Source organism: Leucopleurus acutus, assembly GCF_964270905.1.
Source record: "Leucopleurus acutus genome assembly, chromosome: 3".
In the NCBI taxonomy this organism is placed as follows: Eukaryota; Metazoa; Chordata; class Mammalia; order Artiodactyla; family Delphinidae; genus Leucopleurus; species Leucopleurus acutus.
The window spans coordinates 5,777,534-5,801,029 of record NC_139145.1 but is presented as its reverse complement, the minus strand read 5'-3'; the positions used below and the strand labels follow the sequence as shown (position 1 = coordinate 5,801,029).

The 23,496-nt window shown below is 57.4% G+C and overlaps 1 protein-coding gene across 1 annotated transcript; it reads right to left on the bottom strand.

Annotated features, from left to right (window-relative positions):
* Window positions 1-773: 773 nt before the first annotated feature.
* PNPLA6 (patatin like domain 6, lysophospholipase) lies at window positions 774-23,394 on the bottom strand. Its single transcript, XM_082836977.1, has 34 exons — window positions 23,324-23,394; window positions 22,041-22,109; window positions 21,616-21,703; window positions 21,363-21,445; window positions 21,078-21,175; window positions 19,171-19,311; window positions 18,923-19,082; window positions 18,353-18,433; window positions 18,003-18,131; window positions 17,569-17,649; window positions 17,320-17,482; window positions 16,892-16,975; window positions 16,475-16,584; window positions 16,178-16,345; window positions 16,014-16,091; window positions 10,820-11,025; window positions 10,469-10,600; window positions 10,257-10,380; window positions 9,688-9,801; window positions 9,342-9,417; window positions 7,473-7,613; window positions 7,192-7,255; window positions 6,739-6,907; window positions 6,354-6,536; window positions 6,068-6,186; window positions 5,724-5,880; window positions 5,318-5,434; window positions 5,161-5,230; window positions 4,603-4,719; window positions 2,728-3,029; window positions 1,589-1,705; window positions 1,370-1,472; window positions 1,156-1,265; window positions 774-1,051 (listed from the first exon to the last, which is right to left on the bottom strand). The coding sequence occupies exons 2-34, from the start codon at window positions 22,065-22,067 to the stop codon at window positions 980-982; spliced, it is 3,984 nt and encodes a 1,327-aa protein (XP_082693103.1). The 5' UTR covers window positions 22,068-22,109; window positions 23,324-23,394; the 3' UTR covers window positions 774-979.
* Window positions 23,395-23,496: the final 102 nt, after the last annotated feature.

Genomic DNA, 23,496 nt, shown 5'->3' with positions numbered 1-23,496 from the left:
GAGTTTAGCACTTCCTCAAAAAGTTGAACATAGAATTACCCTATGTCCAGCCAATCCACTTCTGGTTATCTATCTACCTAAAGGATTGGAAAGCAGGGGTATTTGTACACCTGTTTTCAGAGCAGCACAATTCACAACAGCCCCAACGTGGAAGCAACCAAAACGTCTACTGACGGGTAAATGGATAAACACGATGTGGTCCATCCATACGATGAAATACTATGTAGCCTTTAAAAAGGAAGGAAATTCTGACACCTGCTACGACACGGAGAAACCTTGAGGACATTCTGCTCAGTGAAATAAGCCAGACACAAAAGGACAAATAATATATGATTCCACTCACGTGAGGTCCACAGACAAGTCAAATTCCTAGGGACAGAAAGTAGAGTGGTGGGGGCCGGGGGCTGGGGGAGGGGAGTAGGGAGTGAGTGTTTCATGGGGACAGAGTTTCAGTTTGGGAAGGTGAGACACTTCTGGGGATGGATGGCTGCACAATGTGAATCTGTTTGGTGCCACTGAACCGTACACTTAAAAAGGGGTAAAATGATAAATTTTATGCCATATATATACATACGTATGTGTGTGGGCTCACAGGCGAAGTTGGGGATGGCCACTCCCAGTGGGGAAAGCTCAGCCCGAGGCTGGGAGCACAGGTCATGGTGACAAGCTCAAGGTCGTTTCCGGCCCCAGTCCTGGCCATCCTGAGCATGGAAGGTGGGGCGAGGTGCCCCCTGAACCCAAAGATGACATACGGCTGCTTCCGAGAGGGGCAGGTTTATTGGTGTGACTGATCAAGGGTCATCAGTGCAGTGCTGGCCCTCCCCCGGGGGGCAAGCCAGTCCAGTGTGTGGACCCTGGGGGCTGGGGGTCAAGGGGGACCCCGGGGGGTCACAGGCATAGCAGCAGGCAGAGGGGCAGTGAGCCGCCTCCAGAGGGCCCACCCCTAGTCCAGCCCAAAGGGGGACCCCTCTCGAGGTCCTCAGGCATCCGCAGATCTGGGGGCGTCCTGCGGCAGACAGCTCCGGTGCCGGAGGATCGGCTTCCCCTCCTCCTGCAGGGATAGGGGCGACCCCGCACGTGACACACAGCCTGGGACACCGGTGCAGTCATCTGGGTCTCCCCACCTTGTGGGGGGCCCGAACCACCCACTCTCACCATCTCGGAGGCAGTGCTGGGGCTCGCGCCCTCTGGAGAGCCCCCTTCGTCCCGCGAGCAGTCTGGCCCCACGTCCTCCTCATACTCAGTCAGGCAGTCCGACTCCTCCCCTGGAATGGCAGTGGGTGAAGTTGAGGGCGCTTGGGCTGGGCTGACCTCTCCAGCCACCAGTACACCGACCCTGGGCTCCTGGGGATGCCCTCAGCCCCCTCACCATCTGCGCAGCCGTCGGAAACAGAAACATAGCTCGTGGGGGGCTCGATCCTGGACACGATCTCCGCCAAGTCGGTGAAGCCGGAGCTGGGGAAGGCAAGCACCTGCGGAGAGGCGTGGGTGAGGCTCTCGGGGTCGTCTGGGGGAGACCCAGAGGGGACTGGGGACGGGGAATGTGTCATCAGAGTGGCCCCGCCGGAGAAGGAGGGTGCAGGCTTACATCTGCACGGCGGCTCTCATTAAGGTCTGCAGACCGTCGGTCCGTGAGCATCTTTTCAATGATGTCGCCCCGGGTCCAGCCCCCAAACACGGCCTTCCCGTACTGGTAGCCCACATCCTGCAGGAAACGAGGGGGGCTGGGGACATGTCTGCAATCCCTGGGGGTGTTCTTCTCTGCCTCATCTTCTCTGCTTATCCCCACCCTGCCTGCCCCTGCCCTGGCCCCTCAAAAGCCTGATGCTCTGGCGGAGCTGGCATTTGAGACTACACTGATTTCAGAGTCGGCCACACGTAGCACACTCACCCCCATGTCCCCTATCCTGTGCCCCTGCCAGACATTACCAATCACTCTTTGCTCATGCTTTCCCACTCAGCCCCATGCAGTGTGCCAAGTACCAAATGATTCGAGATGGTGGCGTGCAGGCTTATTTCAAGGTCTGCAAATATGCGGTATACCCGTAAATATCATCATCTCCCATACCCATAACAGACATCACTAATCCAGCATGGTATGCCTTCCCAGTGAGCCCAGAAAGGGAATCAGACATTTTTACTTAGGGCTCTGGGCAGCAGCTACTGATCATATTCTTTTCTTTCTTTCTCTTTTTTTTGGCCACGCCGTGCGGCATGCGGGATCTTAGTTCCCTGACCAGGGATCGAACCCATGACCCCTGCAGGGGAAGCACGGAGTCCTAACCACCGGACCACCAGGGAAGTCCCAGCTACTGATCATTTTCAGTTGGCATGGGCTATGACACATTTTTCTGGGTCAGTGGCACATTATACAGTGCTCCATCCAGTGTATCCCAGACTTGGCATCGGACGTTACTAATTTTTCGTGGTTCTCATTCCCACCTACACAGAAACGGCATTAGAAATCTCTAATTAGAAACGGCATTAGAAATCTCTACAGCGTGCTTCAGGCAGTGCCGCTGGCACATACTAAGAAACTTAGTTCGCACATACACACGTACATCCCCTTGCCACACTCACTGCAGACATCACTGATTGATTACCGTTCTATTCCCCATGGATCCCAAATGCAGCCCTAGAATCCTTCCCTTCATGTTGCTCTGGGCTTTCAGTATTAAAGCTCTGCCGGCCCACCACACTGGCACCAAGTGGCTCCCACCCGCTCACATAGATCTGGTCGAACTTCCCGAAGTCCATGGTCTTGAAGCAGTCGATGGGTGGGCGCAGGTACTCGCAGTACGAGCTGGACTTCACGACCTCCAGCTGCCGCACGCAGGACACATAGGCCAGGCGAGACTGGATCTCGGCCATGTCTGGAACCTTGATCTTGTCTGCCCAGGGGTTCAGCCGCTTCCACAGCAGCCACCAGCCAGAGAGGCTGTCCCCGTAGGTGCTAAGGTCCGTCTCATCCTGGCTTCCCACGTCGATGGCAATGACCGTCTTGGCACCCATGCTGCGAGCAATGTCCGCTGTGGGGCATGGGGGTCAGGGGGCTGTTCTCCACCGGGACTGAGGCAGGGAAGTTCAATGCAGCCCCGCAAACACCATCACACACGTGGTCACGCAAAAAAAAAAAAAAAACCATGCGAACAACACGTAGGCGTGCAAAGGGTATGGCTGTAGAGGCCGATGATGTGGAGGAGGGGACGGGTGTTGGAGCTTTTAGGTCTGGGGAACCAGGGCCAGAGGAATGGAGAAGATGGAGGCAGAGGGATAAAGTCACTGGGGAAAGAGACCCAAGGTCAGACACATGGGGGAGAGAGATATGGAAGGAGAGTAACACGGAGACAGATTATAGTAAGGACACCAGGAGGCAGAGATGAAGGGATCAGAGTCATGGAAACAGACGGAGGATCAGAGACGCAGCGAAATGCGGGAATAAAGACATTGGGAGACAGAGCCGCGGGGAGAGAAATGCAGGGGACCAGAGACAGCAACAGAGATTCGTGGGAGAGAGAGATATCAGGGGCCAGAGACATGGAAGGAGAGAGAATCCGGGCAGAAAGAGGGATCTTGAGACTGAGACAAGGGACACAGAGCAAAGAGCCGGATCAAGGAGGTTCAGGCAGCGGGACGGATGGGGTGAAGGGTGGGGTGATGGCGTGGTGAGGAGGGTGCTGTAGTTGTGGGTCTGGGTGCCCCACTGAGGGCCCCTGAGTGGGTCTGGGGGTGCCTGGGGGGACATGGACAGGGTCCTGTAGCCAGGTCCAGTCCCCAAAGACACCTAAGTCTCCAGAAGACTTTGCCCGTGTCCCTCACAAGCTTGTCTGTGTCTGTGTGTGTGCTGTACACACCCCTATCAGGTATGTGCATGTCCCGTCTGTATGTTTGTGAACACACCCACCTCTGGGTGTGCTATACCTCTGCACACACACCCAGGACTGTTTGTATTCCTTTCCCGTGTCCCTAGATCAATGTCTAAGTATGTTTCTTTGTGCGTCCAAGTGTGTCCACCTGTGAGTTTGTACACACTTGCTCACGCACATGAGGTTGTGTGAGTGCAAGTATCTGTACAGAACGCCTATGCAGGAGTTGGCAAGCTGTCTGTAAAAGGCCAGAGAAAACATAATCTCGGCTTTGCAGGCCATATGGTCTCTGTTGCAACTACTCAACTGGGCTGCACAGACATAGCCACAGACAAAGGATAAACGATTAGGTGTGGCTGTGTGCCAATAAAACTTTATTTACAAAATCAGGCAGGGGGCCAGATTGGGCTTGTGGGGTGCAGTGTGCGGATCCCTGATCTATGGGACCTCAAGCGCCTGTGTAGCCAGTGGAGGTGTCTACTTGTGTTTGCACACCACTGGGTGTGTGGAATTTTAAGTTGCAACCCCCCTGCCTCTCATCTGCATGCTTCAAGTGAGTGGGTGTGAAAGAAAGCTCGTCGTGGAGCTGCCCCACCCACCTGCGTGTGTCCACGCTTGCCCTGTGTGTGTGCATGTCAAATACAGCACATGGGCGCATCCTTCACCTGCACACACACATGCCTGCTATGAGCTTGCCCGCGTGTCTGTGCACGGGAACAAGCAGATGGCTACTTGCCTGGTAGGTTATTGATGTAGCCGCCGTCCATGAGGAGGTGCCCATCCTTGGGGTCACACAGTGGCGGCAGGTATCCCGAGAGTGTCATGCTGGCACGCACGTATCGCCACAGGGAGCCTGCCCGGCGGGACACACAGACACAGACACGCACTGGCACACTCAGACACACTTGGAGGCCCGGCCAGCCCGGTGGGCTCACTGACCCGGCACATTGTTGACATAGCACCCGTCCACCAGCAGGTGCCCGTCCCTGGGGTCGCAAGGCGGGGGCAGGTAGGGGCAGTTAGGAGGCAGTGGCCCAGATGTAACGCCATACGCAGCCTGTGGGGACTGGTGTGAGGGGGTGAGGCGCCCAACTAGTCTCTCGGCCTCCTGCCCGCGAGGACAGACATACCTGGGGCCTCTGGGGCATCAGTGGGTGACGATTAGTGCTCAGCACTCAGGCCAGGAGGGATGGTCACTCATGTTAACAATGTCCCAGGTGCTCGGCTGCCCCTCCCCCGCACCCATTCCCCACATGGCTACAGTGGTTTTGGTGGGGCTGGCTGGGGTACCCACCATCTTTGTGGACACGCATGGCTGAGGCGGTGATGTCCGTGGTCACGTTGAAGTACGGCAGCCACAGGTCCTACAGGGACAGGGACTGCGGTCCAGGAGGAGTGGGGACTCCTGTGGGGAGGGGCAGGGGAGGGGCAGGCATGGGGGAAGAGTGCACCTCGATCTGCTTGTCCTGGAAGACACGGTGGATGCTGCGGTTGAAGGCCGACCCCGTGAACATGGAGGTGACGGGGTAGGTGAGGTCCAGCACAGGCTCCAGAACTGAAGTCATGCTCTAGGGGGCAATGGGCCAGCGGGGGGTCAAACAGGAGTCACTTGGGGGTCACTGACTAGGCAGTCCCTAAGGGGCCTGACTTCTCCAGCTGGGAGCTGGAGACTAGGGTCACTAGCCAGAAAGTCACGGGGTGGGGGCGGTCATCCAAGGTCCTGGAGGTATCTCTATAAAGGATCCAGGTGGGGTTCACAGATTAAGACGGGGAGGGGCAGGAGAAACCCAGAAGCCCGTCTAGGGTGAGGTTTCAGGGTGCTCCTGGGGTGGGGGGACCCCTCCCCGCAACACACACCTTGGCCCACTCCCGGGCCCGCTGCTTAGTGCGGCTGGCGCTCCGCTCCTCGGCGTACAGGGCCCCGATGAAGGAGCCGATGGACGTGCCGCCCACCAGGTCGACAGGGACCCCCGCCTCCTCCAATGCCTTCAGCACTCCGATGTGTGAGCAGCCTCTGCAAGGTGGAGACCCAGTGACCCTCTGGAGATCCCCTAAGCCCCACCCCCAGGAATCTTATCCCTTCTCCCTCACCTGCTAGGAAGGTGGTGCCGGCCCGCCCCTATGGGATCGCGCCCAGGGAATCAGCTCTACCCCTCAGGGCCCCTGGCCCCGCCCCTGTCAGCGCTGACCCCGCCCCTCACCTGGCCCCGCCCCCGCCCAGCACCAAGGCGATGGTGTTGCCTGTGAGCACCCGCGCCAGGCGGGAGAAGTCGCTGTGCCGGTCAGCGCGCTTCGAGAAAACCTTCTCGTAGAGCTCGTGCTGGTGTGAAAGGAGAGAGACGCGGCCCATGAGGATGCGGGTGTAGGAAGAGGCGTCTGGACCTCCAAGGCACTGCCCTGGCCCCGCTGGTCTCTAGGCCGCGCCCCTCCAGTAGCCACGCCCCTGAAGGTCCTGAGAGCCGACCAGTCCCCTGCAGGGCCCCTCACCAGCTTGGCGGGGCTGCGGCGCGAGAAGAGGCGGCGCGGACAGCGCAGATGCAGGTGCCCCGAGCACCAGCTGCGCATGTTGAGCCACTCCACTGTGCGCGTGGGACCTGGGCCCTCCTCGCGGTGCAGCAGGACCAGCTGCTTGAGGGCGCGCACCGCCGTGTTCTCCAGCATCTGCTCCAGCTTTGGGGGGGGGGGGTGGGGGGAGAAGGGGGAAGCACGGAAGTCACTCTCACCCGTGGTTTCCTCCCTGCCCCTCCCACACCTGGCCCCGTAGTTCCTGGTCGCCTAGCCCCACCGGTGAGGGTGCACGTGGCCCGGCGCAGGCACCGGAGGGCAGGGGGCGGGATCCCAGGGATGGGGTCACTGTCAATGGTCTCCAGACCTGGCCAAGCGTGGGCTCCTGGTCGCCAAGGCCCACGATGAGGATGCAGTCGGCCTGGCGCAGGCAGCGCACGGTCCAGGGCGTCAGCGATGCGTCCGTCTGGTAGAGCACGATGCGGTGCGTGTCCTCCTGCTGGGCCAGCCACCCTGACAGCCGGAATTCCTGGATGCTAGGATGGGGGCGGGGGAGCGTCATCCTGGGGCTGGTCAGGGGTCCCTGCCCTCAGGGACCATGTAGCTCCATTGCTCTGGGGAGGGGGACCTGGACATCCAAGCCCCACACGCCTGCATCCTCCAGGGGCGGATTCACTACACTGTCCCCAGTGACCAGAGGTATGGGGGGGCGCATGCTCCTTGTTTCACAGCCTAGACCTCAAATGAGATCTGAAAGAATCCTATGCTTTAAGCTTATCCCTCGCGCCCCACCCTAACCTCCTGCACCCCCAACACACACCTGTCCAGTGCAGAGGCCCCCAGGCGTGCCCGGATGATGTCACTGTTGAGAAGAAGTGTGGGGCCTGGGGATGGGTGAGGAAGGGTGTTTAGGAATCCAGGTCAACGGAGCTGGAGGACCCTCCTATAAGACAATACCACCCACTCCGCTCCCACAGCCCTGTTCCAGCCCCCCAGCCCCACCTCTGGCCCACCCAGGCGTCTCCATTCATTGGCCAATGCCCCCACCCACATGCGCCTTGCCCCATGTAGACGGAAAGCCTGCCCTTGCCCACGACTGACCAATGGCTTGCAAAGCATGCTGCAGCTCCAGCATGAAGGCCACCATGGGCACCTCGGCACACACGGGCAGCACTGCCACCGTTGCCAGGTTGCTGGCTGGGTTGGTGAGCTCCGAGTGAGGGGGAACACCTAGGCCCGAACCTGCTGAGACCCCAAAGGATGGTATTTGCTGTGCAGTCCTGTGTCTGGAAAGGTCAGCTCGCCTCTGCCTTCTCAGAAATCCCTGTTCCCTGTTCCTCAGCTGAGACTTAGTGATGCCGTAGTGAAGGTCATGGCCTCAATCCTAGCTTCACAGCCTCAACCACTGTTCTTGATAAGACCTGCCTATCTGACCTTCAGTCTTGGCCCAATCTCCTCAGTGGCATCCATTACACAACTGTATAACCATTTCTGTTTTCCACTCCACCTGTGTGGACTGATCTGTGCCCCTACCCCATTCTGGCCTTGGGGCCTCTGTCCACTAAAGGGACTTGAACACAAAACTAGACGGAAATAAATATATTTTTGACGCACTGATTGCTTCTCAGCTTCTCTACTTACAGTTTAGACCAAACCATCAACCCCCATCTCTTGACCGGACTTCTCCCAGCCTCCTCTCCTCCAGTTTTCCTATAACAGTCTGAACAAGTTCAAATGCCTTTCGACGGCTTCTAGTCCCTGCATGACTTGCCCCCCTCCCCCTCACTCACTTTCCTCCTTGAAGTGTTTCAACACCGCCAAACCCTGTGTGCAGAGCCTTCAGAGTTCTGTCAGCGTCTGGCCCCATCTCATTTATCACGTCTCAGCTCACTGATCTCAGAAAAGCCTCCCTCCCGCCTCTAGTCATACCCCATCAAGACCCTATTTTGTTTTCTTCACAGTACATTATCCGACATTGTACTCTTTCTTTGTATCTTGCTTCTGAAGCTGTAAACCCTTCTAGGGGCTTTGTCTGTCTTGTGCCTTCTCCAGGTTCCCAGAGGTCTGAGATTTTAAAGTCCCTGCCCCCATTATCTGCCCCAGAATCACACCAAGGGCGGTCCTGGCAGCCGGGTGGGAGAGAACATGTATTTGTGTACTTGGTGTGAGACTGGGGGAAAAGTCTATCGGGGAAGACCCTGGGCATAGGGGCAGTTCTTGGCCACGGCTCACCCCCGCCCCTACCCTCAGGATCCAGGTGTCAAGGCTGATGGGGCAGAAGCCCCTGGGGGGAAAAGGAGAGTAGAGGTTGCCAGGCTGGTCCAGGGTCAGGTCACCATAACACAGAACCTCAGGTCCATATTTCTGCACATCTCGAATCTGACTCAATTTCCCAGCGTATCCTAGCTGACGGAAACCACATCTCCCAGCATGCCCAGGGAAGGGAACCACACAACCACCACCACCCCCAGCATGCACTGGGACAGGGGCCATCTCCCAGCATTCACCGGGACCAGGAACCACATCCCCCACCAGGCTGGTAACCTACGAAGCCACTTTCCAACATGCCCTGGGCCCCAAACACCACCCCATAGACTACATTTACCAGCACACTTTAGTCTAGGTTTCCCCTTCCTAGTATGTGGACTCCATCCTCCAGCCAACCCTGACACCCAGAACCAAGCTTGCCCTAAAGACTCCTCCTGTCAGCACCACTGATACTTCAGATTCCATTAACAAGCCGGCCCTGGGTCCAGGACTCCGTTTCCCAGCATGCCCAATAACCAGCACGGCAGCCCACAGCATGCACCGGAACTCGGATTCCCACTTCCCACTTGAAGCCCCGCCCAGAGCGGGTTATACGCAGGACTCCACTTCCCAGCATGCCCTGGGTTCAATGGCTCCCTCTCCTAGCTCGTTCTGGGCGTTGGACTAGATCCCTTAGCATTCCGGGCGCTGGCCAGCTCTCACCTGGGAAGGGTCCTTGCAGCTGCTGCAAATTCCCCAGAATTTTCTGGCTCAGCAGGTGGATGAGGCGGGTGACAACCTGGGTCGTTGGAGACCGGCGGTCCAGTGAGACTGGAGGAGCAATTCTGCACCACCTTTTCCTCCTCTACCAGGGCGCCTGGGTCCCTGTTACCTGAGTCCCACCCCATGAGCCCCGCCCTCACTTGGAGGCTTCACCTCCTTCCTAGGGCTCCACCCCCATCTAACCCCCCTCTCCACACATTAGGCCCTGCCTTCTCTGGGTACCCGCCCCCACTCCCATCTGTCCAGCCCCCGTTAGGAGAACAGCCCACAACCCAGCGAGCTGCACCTGCGGGTATCGACGTTTGATGTGGCCCAGGGTGCCCTCGGGGAGTTTGGCCAGCTCTGTGTCGCGCACCGCGTGCACCGTTGTGGCACGTGGCTGCCTGGTCAGCGCCTCCACCTAGGGGACAGCGTGCTGACCAGGGCTGCGTGAGCCAGGAGCTTGATAGGTAAGGGAGAGGATGACCGTGGGTGCAGAGGGGAGGCCCTACCGAGTCCCCCCCACCCCGCCCCAACCCCCAGATGGGGGTGGAGAGAACCAAGCCTTACTACCCATCTCGGGGCTCTGAGGAAAGGGAGAGGACAGGAGGACAGGGATCCACACCGGCGGGGGTCCCCTCTTCTGAGGTAGAGAGGTCTGGAGACTGATTCGGATCAGACTCGCCACCCTGATGAGGCTGCCCCCACGGCCCCACCCCATGGAAAGGAGCTGCGGAAAGTGGATTGCACGAGGTCATAGGTTGCGGAGGGAGCGTTCTCTACCCCCAACAGGTTACCTGGGATGAAGTGGATGTTGGGCGTGGGGGGAAACTGGACTGGGAGAGGTCAGAGGTCAGTGGGTGGGGCCGAGCTCACCACTCCTATGAGATCCCCGCGGCCGTACTCGCCCACCAGCTCCTTCTTGCCATTGCCACGCTGGATGACACTTCGCAGCCGCCCATTGAGCACGATGTAGGTGCAGTCGGAGCGGTCGCCCTGCCTGGGGTGGGGGTGGGAGGGGCGGGTCAGACAGCGTAGGGGTCCTCGTAGGCAGGGCCTGAGGGGAGAGGTGGGGGCAGGGCCTGCACCTGTACAGTGCGCGTCCCGCCTCTACCGCTGTCCAGTCGATGGCGAAGTCCATCTGGCGCACGAAGGGCGACATCCTCGCGGCCACGGTCTGCGCAGCGCTCAGCACTACACTGGGCTGTGCACGCATGATCCTGTAGGCGAAGGGCAGGGGTGCATGGGCCGGGGTCGCCCTAGAACAGCCCTCAGGGAGTAGAGAGGGTGGGGGATGGCCTGGAGGTGGGACAAGAAGGGCTCAAATCTTCCCTGGAAAACTGTCGGCTGTTCAGAGGGATGGCCTCGTGCAGGGCAGAATAGAGTTGGTCGGGGCTGCCTGAGCGTCACCCCCACCCCCATATCGGGCCCAGTCATACTCATAGAAGTCAGACTTGGAGATCCGCAGGAAGGTGCAATCACGCTGGGCTCGCAGCGTGAAGATGAGGGGCTCGCCGGTAAGCACGGCCAGCTGTCCCACCAGCTCCCCGGGCTGCACCACGAACAGGCACACGTCTTCGGCCTTGTCGATCATGCGCTGGTAGACGTGCAGGCAGCCCCAGAGCACGAAGTGCAGGCTCACATCCTGTAGGGCAAGGGCCAGGAGATGGGCACAGGGGCACCACCTCACCCACAGCTCAGGTCAGTGCACTCCAGAGGAAAGGTTAAGGAAGGAAAAGTCGGAGGGAGTGAAGGCTTTCCATAGCACTGAGCTGAGCAGCATATGTTATCTATATTCCCACTCAGCACCAGAGCAGACATTGCTAATGGATCACCCAACTCAACCCAGATTAAGGCCCATGAATTCTTTTCAACACAGCCAGCAAGAGCCGACGAAGACTGGCTACACAGGAGCATGGCTGAGCTTAGAGCCTCTTTGCTTGTGCTGGGCAACTGCATAGCTACATGGAAAAGAATAAAGTTGGATTCTCACCTTATGCCGTATTAAAATGGATCAAAGATATGAATCTGAGAGCTTAAACTATAAAACTCTTAGAAGATGGGACTTCCCTGGTGGCGCAGTGGTTAAAAATCCGCCTGCCAATGCAGGGGACAGGGGTTCGAGCCCTGGTCCGGTAAGATCCCACATGCCGCTGAGCAACAAAGCCCGTGCGCCACAACTACTGAGCCCGCATGCCACAACTACTGAAGCCTGCACGCCTAGAGCCTGTGCTCCGCAACAAGAGAAGCCACCACAATGAGAAGCCGGCGCACCATAACGAAGAGTAGCCCCCGCTTGCCACAACTAGAGAAAGCCCATGCGCAGCAACAAAGACCCAACACAGCCAAATACATACATATATACATACATAAAACTCTTAGAAGAAAATACAGGGGTCAATCATGGTCACACTGAATTTGGCAACAGAATCTTGGATATGATACTAAAAGCCCAAGCAACAAAATGAAAAATAGATAAACTGGATTTCAACAAAATTAAAAACTTTTGAGTTTCAAAGGGCACTATCAAGGAAGTGAAAGGACAACACACCGTGTGGGAGAAAATATTTGCCAATCATATATCTGCTAAGGGTCTGGTATCCAGAATATGTAAAGAATTCTTACTACTCAGTACTAAAAAGACAACTCAATTAAAAAATGGGTAAGGGCTTCCCTGGTGGCACAGTGGTTAAGAATCCACCTGCCAATGCAGGTGACACGGGTTCGAGCCGTGGTCCGGGAAGATCCCACATGCCGCGGAGCTACTAAGCCCGTGCGCCACACCTACTGAGCCTGCGCTCTAGAGCCCGCGAGCCCCACTACTGAGCCCGCGTGCTACAGCTACTGAAGCCCGCGCCTAGAGCCAATGCTCCACAACAAGAGAAGCCACTGCAATGAGAAGCCCGCGCACTGCAATGAAGAGTAGTCCCCGCTGTCCGCAACTAGAGAAAGCCTGCGTGCAGCAAGGAAGACCCACTGCAGCCAAAAATAAATAAATAAATAATTTTTTTAAAAAAATGGACAAAGGCTCTGAATAGACATTTCTCCAAAGAAGATTTTTGAATGGCCAGTAAGCTCAACATCATGAATCACTAGGGAAATGCAAATCAAAACCACAGTGAGATGCCACTTCACACCCACTAGGATGGCTTGAATCAAAAAGTGTTAGAGAGGATGTAAGAAACTGCAATCCTTACACACTGCTGGTGGGACTGTAAAATGGTACAGCCACTGGGAAACAATGTGGCAAAAATTTAAAAAGTCCTCAAAGAATTAAAAATAGAGTTGCCGGGACTTCTCTGGTGGCACAGTGATTGAGAATCCACCTGCCAATGCAGGGGACACAGGTTCGATCCCTGGTCTGGGAAGATCCCATATGGCACGGAGCAACTAAGCCCGTGCGCCACAACTACTGAGCCTGTGCTCCAGAGCCCGCGAGCCACAGCTACTGAGCCCACACGCCACAACAAATGAAGCCCGTGTGCCTAGAGCCCGTGCTCCGCAACAAGAGAAGCCACCGCAATAAGAAGCCCGCGCACCGCAACGAAGAGTAGCCCGCGCTCACCGGAACTAGAGAAAGCCTGCACGCGGCAACGAAGACCCAACGCAGCCAAAAAAAAAAAAAAAAGAAAAAAAATAGAGTTGCCATATGACCCAGCAACTCAACTCCTAGGTATCTACCCAACAGAAATGAAAACGTGTCCACAAAGACATCTGCACATAAACGTTCATAGCCACATTATGCCTACTAGCCAAAAGGTAGAAATAACTCAATGTCCATCAACTGATGAATTAAGAAGCAAAATGTGGTCCATTCGTACAATGGAACAGTAGTCAGCCCTAATAGAATGAGGCACTGACACATGCCACAACATGCATGAACCTTGAAAACAGCATACTAAGTGAAAGAAGCCCAGACACAAGGGGCCACATATTGTATGATTCCATTTATATGAAATGTCCAGAATGGGCAAATCTATAGAAACGTAAGATTAGTAGTTGCTTAGGACTGGGGCTGTTTAGGAGGTAGGAGACTGATGGCTTAAGGGTATGGTGTTTCTTTTTAAGGTGATGCTCTAAAAATGCACAGTGGTGATGGCTGCACAACTATGTGAATATACTAAAACCCAGTGAATTGTACTCTTTAAGTGGGTGAATTGTATAATGCGTGAATTACGTCTCTAAAACTATCACCCCGCAAAAAAAAAAAAATCCCCTTTGGGAAGTTCCCTGGTGATCTAGAGGTTAGGATTCGCCACTTTCACTGCTGGAGCCCGGAGCCTGGCTTCAGTCCCTGGTCAGGGAGCTGAGATCCTGCAAGCGTGCAGTGCATTAAAAAAAAAAAAAATCCCCTTTGCTCCCGGTTCCCTTGTTCCACTCCATAGCTGTTGACTTCCTTTTGTTTCCTACAGGTGGAATAGCTCTACCACAGGACATTTGCACAAACTGTCCCCTCTGCATAGAATGCTCTTTCCTTCCCCTTGCACCTAGTTAATTCGTCCTCATCCTTCCTCCTTCTCTGGAGGTCACTTCCACAGAGACACTGCCCTGACTAAACCAGACGTTGTGGAGCTGAGAACATCTCCTTTGTAGCACTAAGCACATATGATGTAGTAACAATTTGTGTAATCCTTTGACTGTACTGTCTGTCAGAACTGTGAGCTTCCCAAAGGCATGGGGCCCCACTGGTGTTTCTTGCCTCTGCAACAACCCTGGGACACAGCAAACGCCCCTCTCCCCTCTGGTTAGCCTGCCCAGCTGGACACCTCTCTGTCCCACCCTTTCAAATAAGGAACTGAAACTGCCCAGAGACAGAAAGATTCCTTCCTCATTCATTACACAAACCTGTCTGACACCCCACAACGCCCCAGATGAGTGCCAAAACACTGCAAGGATCCCTGGGAGAGGCCCAGGCCCAGGAGACATACACACATGCTGGAACCTTCCAAGATAGAATTCCCAGACTGGGTTTGGGATATAAATGGGAGTGACTAATAGTAGACTGCCGTTTGTCCTCAGACTGGGAAGCATGTTGTTTTTCACTGCAGGACTTCTCAGAGCCTTGAATATGCTAATAATGCTCACTGGGAGCTGCCATTAAGGGGTAAAATAACCTGTGTTTCTCCAACATGTTGCACACAGACCCCCTGTGATATGGCCATTCCATGAAATATGCTTTGGGAAATGTTTGTGGAAAGCGGGGTTTCTCAACCTTGGCAACACTGACATTTTGGACTGGATAATTCTGTTGTAGGGGGACTGGCCCATGCAGTCTTGCATCCCTGGTCTCTAACCCGCTAGATGACTGTAGCACCCTCCCAAGTCAATCAAAAATGTCTTGATGTTGCCAAATGTCGTTGACAATGACGTTGAAAACTATTGGTGTAAAGTTTCAGAGGGGGGCACAGCAGACCAGCTTTGTCCCTAACAAAGTTCTGAAGACCCCGAGGAGCCTGGTGTGTTAGCAGGCTGGGCTGGGGCTGCTGGGGCTGAGGCCGGGCTGGGTTGAGCCCAGCAGAGGCTCCCAGATAAGCAGGGGCCCGGGGCCCCTGCAAGGGCCATGGTGTGACCACACTTCCTCAGCCAGTCCCCCAAGTACCTCAAACAGCTGGCACAAAACTTCCTCTGCAGAAAGGAGCCCACCCTGCAATGAGCAGCTCAACGTGGCCACTCAGTCAACTGATCCTGTGATATAACAACCACCCTTAAATCAACCATACTCCAATAAAAATTAAAAACAACAACCACCACCCAGCCAGCTAATAGCTGGGCCACCCCCAGCCCCTCCCCCAAGCCCAGGGCTCCTCCCTTGAGCCTGGGGCGGTGCTGTGGTCTCAACGCCTAAGTCGTGTCACCCCTACTGTCACCCCCACCCCATCCCCCGACTGGGAGCTGCTGCTCCAACCCTCCCCTGGCCTGTCACCCTTGCAAACCCTAGTAGCTGCGAACTGAGTATTTCCTGTTTCATCCTCACAACGATTCTAGCAGATAGTTACGACACTCATTCTGCAGGCGAGGAAGATGACAAGTTTCTAGATGATTCACCCAAGGTCACACAGGGAGTCAGGGCAGAGTCCAGATTTCACCTTTGGCTTCCTCCCTAACCCTCCTCCTCTGTGCTCCTGGCCTGTGACATCACAACGGGTCTCAGTTTCCCCGCCTGGAGAATGGACGGATTAGTGGGATGCACAGTTTCCCACACCTGTGTGTCACCAGGAGGCACTGAAATCCAGCTCGTGGGGCTAGTTCCCAGCCTCCAGGTCCAGATTCTGACCTGCACCCGTTTACTGAGTGCCCCCATCCTAGCAGGGACCCAGGAATGAGAAGCAGACAGAGCATCAGAGTATGTTGTAGAGTTGAAAGGTCAGAAAATGGAAGTTGCAGGAAATGCCAGGACAGGGAAGAGAAATCTAGGGGTGGAGGTCCTAGTATAAAAGGTTCAGGGGTTAGAGGAGAATATGTCCAGAGGATATGGGGAGGGAGGGCTGTGAGTCAGTCATAGGATCCAAAGGTCAGGGGCTGGAAATCATATACTGGGAGGTCTACATCTAAGGTGAAAAGGCAAGGATCAGAGATCAGAGAGAGAGGTCTTGGGTCAGGACTGCACGATCAGAGTTCAGGGCTCAGCCTCACCTGGTCCCCCTGGCGGGCAATGATGGTGCCGGCTTTGGTGTGGTGCAGCAAGACTCGGCTATTCAAAAGGGAGGGGTCCTGGGGAGGAAGGAAAGGGGGTTGAGACTGGCCCAGCCAGGCCTCCCACCCCCAACCTGGTCCCCCAGACACCCTCAGCTGCCCACCTCAATCCGCATCAGCTTGGCCAGCTCTCGCTTCGCCGCCTCAAAGATGCTGCTTGTCTGGCGGCCCTGGTAGGGCCCGAAGGGGCACCCGCCAGTGGCCGACTCATCCTCACAGTAGCTGTATTCACAGGCGCCGGCTGGCTGCTCCCGGGGCTCCTGAGTAGGGGTCTGTGTGGGGCAAGGCCTGTGATCTCCCTGCTCCCACCCGACCTTCCTCCTCGGGGGACTCCACCTGTGGCCAGACCAGGGTCCCAGGAGGGGACTGGGGTGGGGTGGGGGAAGAGGGCAGGGCCTTACCCGAGCCAGGGCTGCCTGGGGCCCCCATGAGGCCTCTTCCTGCAGGGACACGGAGATCCGGCCCCGCTCATATGCCATGTCGAAGTCCGAGCGAGGGCCGCCCTGCAAGCCTGCAGTGGGCAGGGGGCGATAAATGCAATAAAGATGAGAGTGACCATAGCTGGAGTCTAAGCAAGCACTACCTATGTACCCGAGGCCGTGGCTACACAGACATGACTAATCGATCACTGCTCTGGCCCTTGCAACCCTTCTCACCACAGCTGGGAGGGCACCATCTCAACGACTACCAACAACAAAAAGACATGAGTAAGTGCTGCTGATATTCCCATTTCATGGATGAGAAAAATCAAGACTGGCAGACCTGCATCCAACCCAGAAATTCGATGGTCTCCCCCCACTCCACTTGGTGCCCCAAACCTGAGATGTCCACTGGCATCGAGATGCAGCGACTCAGCAAGGGCGCCGAGGGGGCTTCCAGGGATGTGGGCTTCACTGGGTCCCCTGGGGGAGACGCGTGTTCAGGCTCCTGCCCCTCAGAACGCCCAGGACTGGGGGTGGGGAGCTGAAGGGGGTCTGGGGAGAGGTCAGCTCAGAGTCCCTGGGGACCGGGGGACTAGGAAAAGTGATTCCAGTGGGCCCAGGGGACTGAGGCCAGGGGTCCTGGGGGATCCAAACAGGAGTCACACCTGGGTACCTAGCTAAGCGGGTCCCGGGGGGGCTGGGCAGCTCAGGTGGAAGTATCTGAGGAACTGAGACACGCATTGAAGGGCAGAGCCTGGGCTTCTTGGGAGTGAGCTGGGCCAGCCTACGGTTCCTGGGGGTCAGGCAGGGGTCATCTTGGGTACCTGCAGTTGCAGGCAGTGGGGCCCCGGTGGGGTCAGGCGGCCGGCCAGGCGTCTCCCTCGCCTCCTCAGAAGCAGAGGTGCTGGCTATCCGCTTGGAGCCACGCACAGGGCTGGTGCGGGCTGGGAGGCCCGGGCTGGGGAAGAGGCGCAGGGGCTGGATCTCCTGGGGGCAGAGGGGATCCTGTGGCGTGTCTGGGGAGGCACACGCCGCACACCCCTCCGGCCCCTGGTGCTCTCCACGTAACTCACGTGGCTGAAGAGCTCGTTGGTCAGACCCAGGTAGTTGTGAAGCGCCAGGAAAGTGACCCGCTGCAGCCTCACCATGATGATCTTTGGGGGCGTGGCCGTCAGAGGAGGGGGCCAGGGAGAAAGAGGGTCAGCCACAGGACTTGGCACTGAGGGGGTGGGGCCGTGGGTGGGGAGAGGGAGATGGAGCTAAGGCCAGGAGACCAAGGTCGGAGCAGGAAGGGGCTGGGCAGGGCCCTAGGAGCCAGGGAGAAACCGACAATCAGGCGGCAGAAACCTGGGGACACGGGGTGGAGGCAGCTCATGGGAGGAGTCAGGGAGGTCCGGCTGCTCAGGGCCGATAAGCGCAGCTTCAGTGCCTGTTGGCTGCTGGGTCCCAGCCCCCAGGAGCCTGTGATGGGTGGGGGGTTACGAAAGGAAGTGGATGGCCCGCTGACCTGCACTACCCGCACCAAGCTCTCGGGATACTTGGTGAAGACGGCTGAGAAGGCCTCGACTGGAAGCCGCAGCACCGTGGAGTCGCGGGCCGCCCGAGCGGACACAGTACGCTGGGGGTGCTGGTGACCCTGGGGGTGCCGGGGGCACAAGGAGAACCAAGGTCAGGGGCTGTGAGAGCCCCCCTTCCTGCTCCCCCCCGACCCCTCCTGATGCCACTGCCTTGAGGGACCACCGGCAACATCAGGGACGCATCAGAGATGGGGGCCCTGGGGGTGACCCTCCCCAACCCAGCCTGGTGGGTGTGGCCTCCCACCCAGCCTCCCCAGCCCCCTCCGTACTGGTCACTCACGGTGATGACATCCAGGATGCTCAGAAGGCTGTTGACACTGTCCCCAGGAACCACTTCCTTCACCACACACTCCTTCCCATCCTGAGACACGGGGTGGGGGCGGCGGGCACTGACCAGGGCTGCCCCTGCCCTGCCAGCCCACGTCCTGCCCCCTGACCACACCACTGGTCCTCATTCTCCCTCGGTGATCACTGACACCCGGACCCCACTGAACCTTCCGACCAGCATCACTAACCATGACCGGTGACTGTGCAGACCACCCCAGATGCCCTTGGACACCCGTTCCCAACTCCTGCCTGCACATCTCATAAGACCACCAACCCTGGGAATTCCCTGGAGGTCCAGTGGTTAGGATTTGGCGCTTTCACTGCCGTGGCCCGGGTTCAATCCCTGGTGGGGGAACTAAGATCCCACAAGCTGCGCCTCGCGGCATTGCCAAAATTAAAAAAAAAAAAAAGCCCACCAACCCTGCTGACCAAAAGCACTGCCTGTCCCCGGTGACCACTGCACCACTGCTCATCCCTGCCGCCCATCTCACTGTGGTGCCCCCCGGAGGGGGAGCCCACTCACAGGAGCTGGCAGACAGAGCTCCAGCAGCCCATCCTGCACCACGTAGATGCTGGCATCGGGCTGGCCTGGACGGAAGACGTAGTCACCCTGGCTGAGCCGCTGGAAGACCATGTGCCGGCACAGCTCCAGGAAGAGCGGCTTCTCAAAGTGGCCCAGCACCCTGTTGGATAGGGACCGGGGAATGGAGAGATGCAGGAGGTCAGGTCAGCCCCAGCTCTGCAGCCCCCTGCCTGCACCTTGACACTGACCGGACGTTCTTGAGCATGTAGAGCACCTCGGAGGGCAGGTGGGAGTTGGCCAGGTCGCCCTCGGTCAGGTCAGCCTCCAGCACCGCAGGCGGGGGCTCCTTCCGCTGCAGCGTTGGCGCCTCTTTCTGGATGCGCAGGATCCTGGTGGGAGGAGGGGGGAGCGAGGGGGGGTGAGAAGCAGGGAGGGGACTCAGGAAGACCTGAGACCCCCCACAGAGCCCTACCCCGGGGTCACCAGAGCAGGACTAAGCAAACTCTGGCCCACTGGCCAAATTAGGCCAGCCACCTCCTTTTGTAAATAAAGCTTTATTGGCACGAGCTATTAATACATTCATTCATTTACATATTGTCTGAGGCTACTTTAACACTACAACAGCAGAGTTGAGTCGTTGCAGCAGTTGCAGCAGCGTTGCGCGCAGCCTGCAAAGCCCCAGATGTGGCCGAAAAAAGAGAAAAGTTGCTGACCCCTGAAATAAAATCCTGAGGTCACCCTTCACTAGTCACAGGCTCCCTAGATGAACCCTCTCATTAAGCAGACCCCTGACACAGCTTCCAAGATATGGGCAGACCCCAGAAAAGCACCTCTGTTCATCATGGGACCCCACATATTGCACGCCTCCATCATGTAGCCTCCGTCACGTAGGCAGAGCCTTGGGGTAGCTTCCATTATATCAGGAGACCCCAGATAAAGCCTCTCTGATCCTTGTAAAAATCCCTGAGATAACCCTTCCTCCCCAGTCTCAGACAACCCTCAGATAGCCTCTCTGATGGTCACAGAGACTCTTGAGATAGACCTGGTTACGTGCAGAGAATCCAGCTACAGCCCCTCTACTAACCGTGGACCTAGGAGAGCTCCTCCCTGGAAGTCACAGTTGCTACTGAAGACAGTCCTTCCACTACTCACAAAATGCTCAAGATAGACCCTCTAGAATGAGCTTAAACTGAGTTAAACTCCACATTACAGAGAAATCCAGAAACAGCTCCTCTTCTGATCAGGAAGATCCTTGGGCTAGCCCTCGCCCAGGTCACAGAGAGCTGAGATAGCTCTCTCAAGGCCATGGCAACATCAGGGTAGCTCCTCAAGGGTGTGCAGACACTGAAACCGCTCCCAGGAGGTGGACAGACCCTCAACTAATTGTGGGAGACCTAGAGATAGCCCTTCTACTCAAGTCATAGAAAGCCATGGGATAGCACACCTGTTGACCATGGACACCCCTGGAATGGCCCCTCAATGTGAAGAAACACTTGAGACAGACCTTCAAAATAGAGTCTCTGATGTCAGGAGACCCCAGAGCCAGCTCCCAACTTGGAAAGATCCCTGAGAGAGCCTTTCTCAGAGACCCTGAGGGACCCTTTGCTGATAACATGCCCTGACATGCCCTTCCCGTGTCTCTAGTGCCAAACGATTCTCGAGATGACTCCTAGGGAACAGAACCCCCTAACACAGCCTCCGCGTAGTTTGGGGAAAATCCAAGGGAGATGACACAGAGAGATGCTTTCTGATGCAGAGAGATTGCTGAGATAACCCCTAGGGAACAAAAGCCAGAGATAGCCCCTCCTGCAGGTCCCAGAGAGACCTGCGATAACTCCAGTGAGACTCTGGAATAAACCCTCTCGTGTGGGGAGATCCCAGATTTGACCCCTAAGGGTATGACAAGACATCCGAGGTAGTGCCTGGGGATTAAATAACTCACGGATGCCCCTGTGGCAGGGAACATCACTGAGAGAGCCTTCGGGTGATACAGACAGCCTGTCTGGTTGGGGAGAGCTCTGAAATAGTCCCACTGACATGGCAAGATTCCTAAGACAGTCCGTGGGGTTCAAAGAAGCCCGAGATACACCCTTCAGTGTGGGATGATCACTCAAAAAGCCCTGGACAGCCCCAGGTACACCTAGCACAGCCTTACTTCTTAGCAATGTTGAGCATCTTAAGTTTCTTCTTCATGCGTGGCCGGGAAGTGGTGGAGACGGAGGCGTCCACCAGCGAAGAAGTGGATTGTGATACCTGGGAGGATCAAGGATGGGGTGGGGTGGGAGGAACGCGTCAACTGCCAGTTCAGACCCTAGGGAAGAGGGGGGCAGATCCAGAGGCCCTTGATCAAGGAGGGCGGCCGGCTTACTAAGAAGTATAATTAGGGAAAGGGCAGGATCTCTGTGTGGCCAGTGGGAGCCCCAGGGGGTCCCAGACTCACCTTCCGCATAATCTTCCGGCCATAGAAAAGCACTTTATCTCTCTTCCGGAATCGATACCGCGGGCCATCCGGGGCTGGAGTTTCTAGGGGTAAGTGCGGAGAGGGGCAATCTGACCTCTACGCACACTCCGCACGGCCAGAGATGGGGACGCTGCGTGCAGGCTCCAGCAAATCCCATCTCTACTGCCTCAGGGACCCGGACATTTCAGCTTCCCATCCCTCAGCACCCCCAGAAGGCCCTCCGGGTCCTCACTCGGCACTCGAAGCCTCCGCACCAGCAGGAGGATGAGCACGGCCGTGACCAGCACCGCGACTCCAGCCCCGATCATCACGCCCAGCACCTGCGGGACGAACGGCACTGGCTGTGCATCGCATGCCCGCTCCGCCAAGCCTTCCGCGGGGGCCGGGACGTCCGGGACCTCATCCCACGGAGCCAAGGCCGCCCCCGAGATCGCAGTCGGCCCGGGCCTCGACTCCCCCATCTGCAAAATGGGCCAGCGCTGCTCCCTCCCCTGGGGAGCAACGCTTTCTGGAGGCTCGGCGGCCCGCAGTGCACACCGGGAAACGTAGTTCCGCCTGAACAGACGCAGACTGGTTCTCGCGAGGCCGCGATAATGCGTGCTGAGCACGTCGGGAATTGTAGTCCCCGCGGCGCCACACGAAACCCCCGACCCTTACCATTCCGGTTTGCAGCGGCGCCTCCATCAGTTGTTTCAGGCTGGGCGGCAGGTCTGGTAGTTCAGACTCCTGGGGAGTAAGAAGCAGGACGAACCCGGGCAAGTCATCACTCTGGGCCCGCCCCTCCCCTACTATAAGCCCTGCCCACTTCATACCCACTGCCGGGGCGGCTTCTCCGCAGGCCTGTGGGCGACTGAAGGGGCGCTGCGGAGCAGAGGGGTGGGGCAAATTGACCTCGGGGCCCGAGCTAGGGAGTAAGGTGGGTCCCCGGGTCCCCACCAGGCTCCCCTTACCTACGCACCAGGGCGACCTGATGCCCCCCTTATCCAGACCCACCCTGGGGCCAAAGGGCAGCCGGCCGGGCACCCACTGTTAGCAGCCAGCGAACAAGTCCCTGAAGGGGCACGGCTCTCTCCAGCAGGTGGCCCCCTCCCCAGTCTCTGAAGGATTGATCAATCCTGACCTACCGATCCCTAGGTCGCACCCCAGCACCCCCTGCGAAGACTGGATGCCCGCACCCCACGAAAACTGGGCCCGAGTCATGGGGCCGGGGAGATGCCTGGCTCCCGGCCCAAGCCTGGCCCCGGGGAGACAGAGACTGGGGCACGCGGGAGTGCAGCCGGGAGCTCCTTCACAAGGGGTCGTGGTGCAATGCCGAGGTCTCAGTAGCATCCTGGGACGCTCGGAGTGGGGTGGGCTCGCAAAGTGTTACTGGGTGATGCTGGAGATTTACTGTCACGTAATGGTAAAGTTATGGGGTCTCTGATGGTGCGGAGCACCACTGGGATTCCAGGAACGATGCTGGCGCCATTGCTGGGAGACGTAACCAGGGACGCTGGAATTACGGGTGGGTGGGTGGGGGCTCACTAGGAAGTTACCGAGAGATTCTGAGAACTATAGGACTATTACTGGGAAAACCGAAAGCTGGTTGGGCACGTCCCTGCAGTCGTCCGAACATGATACTGAGGAATGCTGGAATATTACTGAGACTTTTCTGGGAGGCTGAGGCTGTTTCTGGCGCCATTCGAGTATTAATGGAAATCTGGGGGAGTCACTGGGCCCTTGAGACATTACCTGTAAAATTCACGGGGGACTAGTCCCCTTCCACCCGAGGGTGCCCTGGCAACCGGTGCGAAAACACCTGCCGGAGGCTGGCGGGGTGGGGCGGATGGGAGAGTCAGAAAGTCGAGAGCTACCGGGGATCGGCGGAAGACACACCTTGGGAAAGCCGAGGGCTCGCTAACAACCCGCGAAGGGACGGGGCGAAGAAAACCCGGACTCACCCAAAGGGCCGCAGCCGTGGTCCACTCTGCGCCAACTCCGTTAGCGTTCTGCCCAGCGCCGCAGCCGCGGCCCCTTTAAGTTACTCACCTCTGGGTGCGCCACAGCCCCGCCCCCCGCCATGCTTGGAAGGTCGCGCGGAGCCAGCCACACTGAGTGTGGCGACGCTTTAAAG